The following is a 12,066-nucleotide window of genomic DNA, read 5'->3' as shown; positions in this document are numbered from 1 at the left end:
AGCAGGAAAAAAAGATTCATCAAGTGATACTTCTTGAAACGCATCAGTTTTCATCATAGTATCATTCCCTACATCAAAATTTGTTTCGGTAAAAGGAAGCACTTGTATGATACTATATTCAAGGAACAGTTCCTGAAGACCATCCTCGACAGTTCTTATCCATGGCTCAGCATTCTCACCAAATATATTAGAAAAAGTGGATTCCACAAGTTTCATTTTATGCCGTGGATCCATGGATACAGCAACTGCTAAGATGAAGCAACTTTCTCTCCAATACTGATCGAACTTCTCTTGCAGAGACATAATCAAACTACAACAGAAAGGATCCGGGCTCGATGCTGCATGAGTCAACTGCATCTTGAGTTTTGACACTTCGGGGAAAAATAAGTTTGATGTTGGGTACGGTTGGATGGTTAAAATTTTAGAAGCGTCGTGAAAACACTTCAAATATGAACAAAGAGTTGCCACCTGCTTCCAATCATCCATTGTAAGGGACATTCTGTAATTGGGATCGTAGGCATCAAAACAGGCAAATACTTCCTGTAATTCACATGCAGCAACAAGCATATGGTAGACTGTGTCCCATTTATTTTTGTCGTCAATTAAAAGATCCATTTTAGTAGGAACTTGAAGTTGTCGTTTAAGCTCCAAAAACAACTGTTCAACTGATTTTGAAGATTTCACATACTGCACACTCTTGCGAACTTTAGTAATAGTGTCTCTCATTTCCCAAAGAACGTCTAATGCAAGGCAACTGAGCACACGACCATAACAATTCTGTCTTAATAATTGACCATTGAGGATCACAGGATTCTTAAGAGAGAGTTGATCTCTCATATTTCCCATCAGTGTCTCATTGGAGAAGAGTTTATCAAATAGAACGGCAAATAGGCGACCCTTTAAATGCCAATCTTTTAGGCAGGTCGCTATAGTTTGATTTAATGAACCATCCAAATCAGGAAATGGCACCGTGAAAACATTAAGAATGGGATTATGTAATTTCCAATCACCATCTATGAAGTGCCCACGAAGAAAAACATAAGCCGATGTCTGATTTGAAGTCCACAAGTCCAAGGTGAGGTTGACATGTCCAGGAATCCCACCAATACGATTCAACAGATTTTGCTTCTCTCTGAGGTAAATGGCAACACAATCACCTTGGACAGTATTGAAGCTCAGTGGATTGAATTGAGGTTGAAGTGCCCGTGCAAAATCAATGAAGCCTTGGTGTTCCACTATATGAAGTGGATAATCGTGTAAAATAATCATTTTGGCAATTTTATCATTGCAATGCTCCTGGTCAAATGAGATAGAAGCAAAGTAAGGTTTTGTTCTTTCTCGCTTCTTCTGCAGATCAGCACCAGTTTTGGAACACGGGGTTTGGTTTTGTTGATTTTTCTGGCAGATTCCCAGAGAAATGTGTCTATTGAGATGGCTGGTGCCAGATTGTTTAGAATCTTTCATATAAGCAAATGATTTTTTGCACCTTTTACAGTAGGCCCTGGCACATCCTGGTTCAGTTGTTTTAACAGTGAAGTGTTCCCATACAGAAGATTTCTTTCTCCTACGCCTATTGGGCTGTGTTTCAGAATCAGGGAGCTCCATAACACGAAAGCAGGTGTAATCCTAGAGGAAAATAAAAAGAAACAAAGAGTGAAACAATAGACTAGCATAATTAAAAACATTGATGAACTTGAACCTATATTACTTGGAGGTAGTTTGAATAAACTAAACAGAAAAGAAAATATCAAAATTGTGGTAACATAGTTTGTATCTCAATCGTCACAGTGATGCTGAAACTTTTGCTTTAAAAAATATAATCTGCATTTCGATTTTTCATTTTTCAGAAGCTCTCTCATCTCATTGAATAAAACTCCAATGAATAATAAAACTAATCTAAACTGTCTATATTACATATAGAGTAATGACCAATTTTACTCCATGTCATAAAAATGTGGCACTCAATTTAGTCCATCAAAGAAGTCCACAAATAGTTTCTTATAGAACAATCACTAACAGAAAGACCAATATGTTCTGATTTTGATTCTGAAAAGACTAAATTGGGGATCACATTTTTTCGCATGGACAAAAATTAAGATACACGCTAATACTTATATTATCAAAGGCAGACTAAAAACTATAATCATCTCTGATACTAAACACTAAGAAAACAAAACAAATAAAAATGGTGTCATCATGTACAAATCTTTTTTCCACCATTGGATCAATAAGTCCAACCATATCTCACTTGATTCATTAGTGAGACTTATTGATCGAATGCTGAAAACAAACTTTTGAACGGTTCAACACATACTTCACACTTATGCACCATAGACCTAACCACCAAAAGAAAACAACGCTTCACAAAGAAAAGAAAAAACTGTGTATCAAACAAAATTTGTATTTTTGTTTTTTGTTTTTGCTAAACCATGTTATTATGTTATTTGGCCTCAGAACATCTCCACAGGTATAATCCTCGAGTCCGCAACGGAATATACAGTTTTGGTAGAGTCCATAAATCAAATTCAAATTATTTTCTTGTGTGAGAATCATGTCACTATCTTTTCCAACGCCATGTTGATATTTTCATTATATAAAGGGCATGTTTATTACATTACATATTCTAAAAAAAAGTGATTTTTATATTCAATAATTTAACAATGGAACCGTAACAGCGTAGGGATAGAGTCTTAAGAAAGAAAAAGCGGGAAACAATATAAAAAACGAAACCTAAAAAAACAAATTCAATCGTTGATGCGTGAAAGCGGCATTGCAATTAAGAAACAGAAACAGAAAGAAACATTGATATGTGTGTGTGTGTGTGACTGATAAAAAGAGAAAAGGAAAAACCTTTGGTACGAAAACGGAAGAGAGATAGACGATAATTAACAGCGGCGGCGGTGGTGGATGTGAAGGGACCCTTTGAAGGAAGAGCGAAGGTTGAAATTGGAAGCTTATGTTAATAGTGAGGAGTTCTTGCGGCTGAAGCAAAAACCCATGAACAACTTTTAAGGGTTTCAAATTGCATATTTATATATTTCGTTTTAAGATTTTAATGAGTTTTTTTTCTTCTTATTTAACCTAATTATATTTTTATAAATAATCTTTCAAATTGTGTATAGAATCAAGATCGTTTTAGGATTATTTTTTTATGAAATAACAAGATTATTTGTAGACTTATTTTTTAGTTTAATTTTTATATTCCATTGGTATAAAATATATATATATATATAATATTGTGAACATTTGACATCAAAATAATATATTGATATATAATATAATTAAATATTTTTGTTAATTAATTAGAAGTTTATTTGTTTAAGTGTATCTAGTATTAAGGAGACAGTTTAGGTAACATAAAATATATTTTCTGTGATTATGATAAATTTTGATAAAATTATGAATTTAACAAAATAATATTTGATTAAATTAAAAATTATATAAAATATATCTTAAAAGATGCACTGAAGTTTTGTTACAATGTAAATCAATCTTATATTCAACATTAAATAAGAATTCAAGATCTTTTTGTTACTTAAAGATTGATTCCATTCTATTGGAAATTCTGTCAAAAATTAAACTTGGAGAAATCTTTCGGTCATAATTAGAACTTCCATCAGTCACATTGCGGAAATATAGTTATTTTTACCATCGGTAAATTCACTACTTTATCAATCTATATAATCAAATTTAAAATGTAATATACGAATGAGATAGCATAACAAAATAATATATTGTCAATGTAGATTAACCTTGGCCAAAAATACATATTCGTTATTATTTAAACTTTTTTTAGTATCCACGTGTTTATAAATAATTAGGGGAAAAAATCTTTGCATTATAATATGTATTCAAAATAATTGAAATCCTCTAATAATATATACAACCACATATTTAAATTTTTTAATTTATTTAACTAATATTAAGGAGTTTTTAAATAATGGGAAAAAATCATAAAATACAAAAAGATCTTTATATATTTATACTCATAATAGTTGCATTTGTTTGAGTATAAATAAAAATAATTTTTAGTTCAACAAATTTATAGACTATTTTTAAAAATCTAAATACACCTCGGTGAGTGTGAGAAGATGCATTCAATATATTGATGGAGTGTATACATTAATTGATGAAGAGTAATTTGAGATTTTCTAAATAACAAGATAATTACATTATTTTCTTTTATTAGTAAGTTAAGTTCTGCATTTTTAAATTTTGTAGTATTTTTCTTTCTCATTTACAGCATCAGATAAATATAACAAACTACTATTTTTAATTAAAAAATGATTTTATTTTAATAAAATAATTTAAAGCAAACGTGGTTCAAATAATAAAAAATGATTTTTATTTAAAAATAATAATTTGTTTACACAAAACTCTGAAACAAATGTACCCAGTAGTTGCAAGATTCTATTCAAAATTAGAAATCACATATTGTAAATATTCTACAAATTTGATGCTTTTGTTAAAAAATAAGAAAATTTAATAATTAGTTTTTCAAAATATTAAACTTATCCAATTTATGCTAAAAAATTCGTGAATAATGGGCAAATAGAAAACGTGAGAAAATGTTCAATGTATAACCTGGACACAAAATAATAACTATAATCTATTTCAAATTTAGAAAATACAGGTTCTACAAATATCTTACCAGGCTACCACGTTCAACAACAACAAAAACTCTAACAACTAAAGTCAATTTTTTTTTAATTGTTTAATAAATTAATATTATGAAATACACAAAAACTTAAAAATAAAGGAAAAATTCATTAATAGTGGCTATTCCAAATTTAGAAAAAGTCTATTATTCAGATATGCTATTACATTTGTAAAAATTCAATAAAAACATTTAACAGTGAAAAAAATTAAATTATTTTTTTGAAGTTAATTTAATACTATTTATAAATTTATAGATAACGGACAAATAAAAACGTAAGAAAATATCTATATGGAACATGCACACCTAAAAATAAACAGATTATATTCTATATTTAGAAGTCAAAAAACATATTCTACAAATATGGTACTATATATAGTAAATATAAAAAACCTATAATAACAAGCAGTTTTTATTATTTATTTATTATTTAATTAATTAATATTTTAAAATTTATAAACAATCGACATAGTTTATTTCAAATTTAAGAAAATATAAATATAATCAATATATATAATATGTAAATATAATGATGATCACATTATATTCCAAATTTAGAATAAAATTATATGCTATAAATAAGAAAATTATACAGTAAAAAAAACTAAAATTTTAAGTATTTTGCTTTATTTATTTAATATATTAAAATTCATATATATGTGAAAGTAAAAAATATAAGAAAAAATCTACATACATATGTACACATAATAATTGTCATATTCTATTCCAAAATTTATTGGATGTTATAAAAATTATCTATTGTCTACATAAGAATAATCTCTACATATTTTATACATATTTTATTACATTTATAATCAATATATTAAGGTCCATTCGCATAACTTGTTACAAAACCACAACATTGTATGTATTTAAACAACACCATGAGCCAATTTTCCAATAAAATATTTTGGAAATTCTTCCATATTATATATATTAAATTTCAAAATACAGCAAGAATGAGATCACATAACAAAATAAAGATATCTAATATGTTTCTACAGATATTTTCAAAACTTTATCGTAATATTTAATTGAGAAATAACTTGCATATATATTTTTTTAATTAACATGTACTTATAGTATAAATATTTTTTTACAAATATAATTTTTTTTATTCTTACGCCCAATTGGCCGAGATATGTAGCTACAACCTTCCTATATAAATACATTTTACTCTCATCCGAGGATGAAAAAAAGAGTTCTAATAGTTTAAATATATTTTTAATTTTTCTATTTTATTTAAAATTAATTTTTAGTTTTTATTTTTAAAACTAAGTTTTATGTTTTTATTTATTTTATAATTTGTGAAATTTTGTTAATCTCTCACCATTTTTATGATGTTGTATGCTCACTAATAATATAATAGTGATGTCACATAACTGAATTGGATAATATTTGATTTATTCTATTAATCAATATTTATTTAATTATTTTTTATTCAAAAAAAATTTCATTAATAACTTTATTAATAATAATGTACGAATATATTACGAAGGAAAAAATAATAACATTAAACTCAATTTTATTTTATTCAATTCAATTAGACCACATTATTGCTAAAATATTATTGAGTTTGTCAAATTATAAAAAAATAAGACTAAAAAAATTTCACAAATTATAAAATAGGAGAACCAAAAACTCAATTTAAAAAATATAAAAAATAGAGGAATAAAAAGTTGATTTTTAACTAAATAAAAGATCAAAAATATATATAAACCTTTAAATTAATATACTCCTTGACATGTGGGCCCTCCATTTTATCATAAAAAATATAATTTGTTGATCTAATATATTGGATATTATTCAACTACATCCGCTTTTGAAATAATTTTGTTTTCCTCTTATATGTCGCATACTGGAGATGTGTTGACTTATTTTCTTTTTTAACAAATAAAATAATATTAAATAAATAAATAAATAATTAAATGTAAAATCATCGGCGAAATTTTCATAAAAATTAGGTTTACTTGCAGTTTTGATTATTATATTATTATCAATTGACAAAATTGGTTTTCTATTATAAAAGTCGATATTTTTTTGTCTTTTTCTTCATATTTTTTAACTAAAAAATGATGATTTTATATGTGTTTAATGACGTGATATATAATTATATGAGATAAAATCATTTAGATATATTAATTATTCATATGTCATTAATTAAATTAAGGTTTATTTGCAGTTTTGATCCCCTATTTTAAGTCTTAAATTAAAAACAAAAAATTTTGAAGTTGAAATCTAAATTTTTACGATGTTTTATTTCAATTTCATGTGTATTAATCATTCTACATTATCTTATCATATGTTACAATATTTAAATCATCTAACATCATCATTTTTTTAATTAAGAAATCAAATAGAATGAATAAAATTATTGATTTTTAAAATAAAATGACTAATTTCGTAAATCAGTATAAATAGGATGATTAAAACTGCAATTAAACTAAAAAATTATTAGCGATATTTCATTGTTAAATTTTTAAAAATATATGGTAAATTAATTGAGTGATATTAAAAATACAAATAAGTGACTTACACTCGTAAGATTTAAGTAGTACCCATTTAAGTACAATTTTAAAATGAATAGCTACATCTTAAACAATGTAAATAGGTAATCATATAATTAATCTCATTATGGAGAAAAAAAAAAGATATTATCTACAATAGAGAGATGTTTGACTAAACACTCTACATTTACCACATGTTTTTTCATAAATTATAAAAATATAGTGATATAAAATTATTGATAGATGATACTCTTTATAATCACTATTATAAATAAAAATAAAAATTTAATGGTTATTAAAAAATTAAATAAGTATAATTAATTATTTAAATTTGATGTAAAATATATTTAAATATTAAACATTCAAGTGTTAATATTAAATATTTTTTTATTAAAAATAGTAGCGAGTTTAAAACAGTTAAAATTTGAAAATCCATTTAACTACTTGGAAAATTGGATTCCATTGAAGATGGTCTACTATTACTAAAGGTGAAAAGAAGTGAAGGAAGGGAAGAGAGAATCAGAGAAGAGAAGTGTTTTTGCGAAGAGAGGGAAAATGTATTCATACACACACGATTTATCTTCTTTAATTGACCTCAATTTCTCTTCTTCTTATTCATACTCCGAAGAAGAAGACATTAACTATGATACTAATCACTTCCTCCACGACGACACCGTTTTTGAAACCTCTCCTCTCCCTTTCGGTATGGATTGGACTCCTCCTCCTCCTAATTGGGATGGCCCCACCAACACTCTCTGGCCCCACAATTCCTCTTCTTCTTCTTCATCTTGGACATTCTCTTCTACGATTCCTTCTTGGCTCCTTGTTCCCCAATCCACACCTTCTTCTGATCCCGTTGTGGTATTATATATTCCTTTTTTTTTTAATTCATTTATTCATTTTCTAGGGTTTTGTTTTTAATAACTTGTTAATTATGTTAGGTTATAGTTTTACAGGGTTCAAGTTGGAGTTCGATCCCCTCAAGCTATCACAACTACTCGAATTATATTGCGCAGATTTAATGATTTTCTTAACTTGTTTTCTCAAGTGAGTATAGTGTACTTACTATGCATATCACAATTTTCACTATTCACATTTCTATCATCAATTTATATACTGTTTTCATTAGTTTATTATTTTTCATTTTCGGACATGTTTATTCAGAAAATTAAAATGTACCAGTAAATTTTGACTTATATGATAAAATATTATACTGTCTTTTTTAGAAAGTCATGTTTTTTATTTTTTTTATTTTTAATTTTGTTGCGAAGTTTATTCAGACTTAACCTTATTTTTGTGTATTTGTTTCCAGCTGAAAAAAGAATTTCCCATGAAAAACTTGCCTTTGCCGCCGCCGAAAAAGATATTAAGAATTAAAAGTGAGGCTCTTTTGGAAGAGGTACATATAATCTCTCCATCTTTTGCTGCTTCCAATAATTGTTTTGTGATTATTTGTTTAGCTTGATAAGTAGTCTCTATTTTTAAATTTTTTTTTGTTGTTGTATTTTTAAATTTTCAAATGACTTCTATGAAGTCTGGAACTGACAACTTGATTTCTTTCAGCGGCGGTGCTTATTAGAGAATTGGATGAAAAAATTGTTATCAGATATTGCTGTATCGAGAAGTGCACCAGCAGCGATGTTTCTTGAGTTAGAAGCTGCTGCTAGAGCTTGTATGTTTTGCTTATAAACAAAATAACATTTCATCATTCTAGTTAGATTTTGAAGTGTTTCGTCTTTGTTTGAAAGAGTTTGAATAACAGTCCTCTGTGATGTTCCATGTACATTAAATGCCTTTCTGTTTTTGTTATTTTTCAGCATTCCACGATGTCAGTCGGCATATTTCAGATGAACAAACTGCTGATGGTACTACACCGTCACATGTGATTCAAGATAATTCGCGTGGTTTTGTTAAAGCTCGTGGTTCATCTGCTGCATCTGATTCTGGTGATGATACCCCTTCTGAGGTTTCTGAGTTCGGGACACTGAGGCATGGACAAGATAATCGTTCTGATCATATTGCGGACAATTTAACGTCGGAGCATGACGTAATTAACCCAACCGAGTCAAGTGTTTATCGTGCTTCATCCAGTCAAGACTTTAATTATGAGAATAATAGAACAGACAAGGTAGCCGAGAATTCTGGTGAAGCTATAGCTCTTCGCCTAGACGGAGCTGATTTTACACCAGCTATACAAGATCATAACTTGAATGCTCATGTCAAGAGACTGTCAACAGAAAGCATTGGAAGTGATGTAAGTTCTGTAAGGAATACCGAAACATCAAGTTCAGCTGTGTCCACTTTGCTTCAGGATGTTTCGCATGACCTTCCTGGGAGCCGTGTACCCTTCGGAAACTCAGATTTGTTGTTGACTTTTCCATTGGACGAGAGACACAAGTTGAACAGAATTATTAATACCCAGAAGCAGAGACTGGACACGGCAAAAACAGATGTTGAAGATCTTATAGCAAGATTGAATCAAGAAATGGCTGCAAGACAATATCTTGTGACAAAGGTATCAAATACGCTTTTACGAGTTTCATTATTACTGAATTTTGAAATACAGATTTTCATTTGCCTCTTGTTTATTTGTTTCACATGTTCAATCTCAATGATGGAAAAGTAGGTAGAAGTAATGATATCTTATTGGACTTTATATGTTAACATGTACAAATATTATATTTTACTTGTAGGTCAAAGATTTGGAAGTTGAGCTTGAAACAACTCGACTGAACTGCAGAGAAAACATGCAGCAGGCTGTTTTAACCGAAAAGGAAAGGTTTACTCAAATGCAGTGGGATATGGAGGAACTTCGAAGGAAGTGCCTGGAGACAGAAATGAAATTGAAAATTGAAGAGGTCTGGCTGTGCTTATTAAATTTAATAATACACATCTCTTATCATTCTATTTTGGTGGCCAATAGTGAAAAATTATAATGATTTAGGATGAAAGGTTGCTAGCAGAATCAACAAAAGCATCCACTATTCAGGAGAAGCAAATGTTGCAGCAAGAGCTAGATGTGGCTAGAGTACAACTTAAGCATTTGCAGAAACATCATGATGAGTTTGAGATGAAATCAAAGACAGATATGAAGTTGCTAGTAAAGGAAGTGAAATCCCTTAGAAGCTCGCAGTTAGAACTAAAGCAGCAGCTCGGCGAATTGATGAAGGAAAAAGTAGACGTGGAGGTATGGTCCTTTCTGGTTCTTATATGTTTTACCGAATAATTTTAGACATTTCTCTAAACCAGGACTGGGAAAGTAATTTGACCAATTCCATCTGACCAATTATATCTTGAATCTTATTTACAAGTATTTTTTTAACACAAGTTGATATTTCTTCTGATTCACAATCTTTACCTAATAAAGAAAAAAATGGTTTAAATTTTCTGTTTTATAGTGCCCTAGAAGTTTAAAAACCCAGTTAACTTCATGTTCTTGTTTTACTGTAACTTATTCAGAGAACTCTTCATAAGGAAAAGCAAAGAATGCAACTTTCACACAATGCTAATGTGAAGTTACTGCATGAGTGTGCAATCCTTCAGAAGAGGCTTCAGGAGTGCAGTGTAAATTTTCTTGTTGAAGAGGAAGATAAACTAAATGTTGACACTTCAACATCCGATGCTTTGGATTTATTAGCAACATCAGATAATCGGATTGGTCTCTTGCTTGCAGAGGTATGAATAATGATATGCACTTTAAGCAACTAATCTTTTTATTTTTTGGGCCACTTGGCTTGATAAATAGTAATTTTAACTTGAGCTTTCCTTTTTCCATTGGTCTTGTTATTTTGCATTGCATTTATACACTATCCTTCTTTAAATGCTCATGATTTTACAAGCTGCATTTACAATCTATATCTATCCCATTCTCGAAAATTATTCCGTTTTCCCCATTTCGCCCGCCTTACTCTACATATATTGGAGCTCCTATTTTGGACTTTCCACAGTATTCTTCTACCAATTTATTATTTTCATTGGCATCTGTTTTCACAAGAACCATACAAAATGGCTGATCTCCCAGAGTAATACACTTGCGGTAGGGCTTAGATTCAATATTATGATAATGTTTGTGTTTGGATAGTCCTGTCAAATTTGAATTATTTCATTAAAAAGTCAGACATCTCTTCAATTTCCTCAAAACAAGATTCTGAAATTTTCACCTAGCAGTTATCGTCTGGGTTGCACCATGTTCACTGCTTGCTACCCCTTAGCCTTTTATATGATGTCACCTCCACTCACAATTTTGGTTACTTGGTGTTTCAAATATTTGGGATCAGGCACAGCTCTTAGTACAAGATGTAGAAAATGTTGCTGATGCTGCGGAAGGAAATATAACTACAGATGATACAGGGACAACTAACGAAGAATTAAGGAAAATGTTGGCAAATATATTTGTAGACAATGCCAGTTTAAGGAAACAAGTCAATTCTGTTATCCGTTGTGCTTTAATTGCAAATATAAAATCTGAGGAGAATGAGGAAGACGAAATCCATTTGCAAAAAACTTTTCTAAGCAAGTTCTTAGAGAGATGACATGTTTCATACCTGTATCATACCCTATGTATGTTACCAAGTTACTGTGTATTTCACTGCCCGAATATTTTATATTTTTCTTTGCAAAAATAATAATGCCTCAAGCATAAAGCCAATCATCACATTTAACGAACAAACTAACCATGCTGTTTGTTTCTTCAAACTGATGTGGCTAATATCAATGCAATGCTGCATACTTACCAATTGATTGTTGGTTAATGTGATTGCTGGATTCTCTACGCCTTACTCATAAAGATGATTATCATGCTCAGTGAACAAATCAATCATGCAATCTTCTTGTTATAAAATAATTTGAAGTGTATATAATTCTGCCACGGTTAATATGAACATGTGGTTATGGGTGCTCCAG

The 12,066-nt window shown here is 29.2% G+C and overlaps 2 protein-coding genes across 4 annotated transcripts in view; one reads left to right on the top strand and one right to left on the bottom strand.

Annotated features, from left to right (window-relative positions):
• The window catches only part of LOC105852004 (zinc finger BED domain-containing protein DAYSLEEPER-like), a 3,694-nt gene extending 697 nt beyond the window's left edge, over nt 1-2,997 (bottom strand). The window contains exons 1-2 of the mRNA XM_073364271.1: nt 2,851-2,997; nt 4-1,626 (exon numbers count right to left, since the gene is read on the bottom strand). Of these exons, the coding sequence (XP_073220372.1) occupies nt 4-1,605 (1,602 nt within the window). The 5' untranslated portion in view covers nt 1,606-1,626; nt 2,851-2,997. The remainder of the gene's footprint in view (nt 1-3; nt 1,627-2,850) is intronic.
• Nucleotides 2,998-7,623: 4,626 nt separating this feature from the next.
• LOC101508586 (PX domain-containing protein EREX) lies at nt 7,624-11,935 on the top strand. Of its 3 annotated transcripts, none has more exons than XM_004486594.4 (9): nt 7,624-8,025; nt 8,113-8,211; nt 8,477-8,563; nt 8,728-8,836; nt 8,982-9,679; nt 9,858-10,022; nt 10,109-10,351; nt 10,624-10,839; nt 11,442-11,935. In XM_004486594.4, the coding sequence occupies exons 1-9, from the start codon at nt 7,720-7,722 to the stop codon at nt 11,694-11,696; spliced, it is 2,178 nt and encodes a 725-aa protein (XP_004486651.1). In that variant the 5' UTR covers nt 7,624-7,719; the 3' UTR covers nt 11,697-11,935. The 3 variants fall into 3 exon arrangements, with proteins under 3 accessions (XP_004486651.1, XP_004486652.1, XP_012571964.1); XM_004486595.4 differs by having other exon boundaries at nt 7,641-8,025; nt 8,121-8,211; XM_012716510.3 differs by having other exon boundaries at nt 7,888-8,025; nt 8,106-8,211.
• The last annotated feature ends 131 nt before the right edge of the window (nt 11,936-12,066 follow it).

This window comes from Cicer arietinum, chromosome 1 (assembly GCF_000331145.2).
Source record: "Cicer arietinum cultivar CDC Frontier isolate Library 1 chromosome 1, Cicar.CDCFrontier_v2.0, whole genome shotgun sequence".
Taxonomy (NCBI): Eukaryota; Viridiplantae; Streptophyta; class Magnoliopsida; order Fabales; family Fabaceae; genus Cicer; species Cicer arietinum.
Note: the sequence above shows the minus strand (reverse complement) of the source record. Positions and strands in the feature narration are given on the sequence as shown.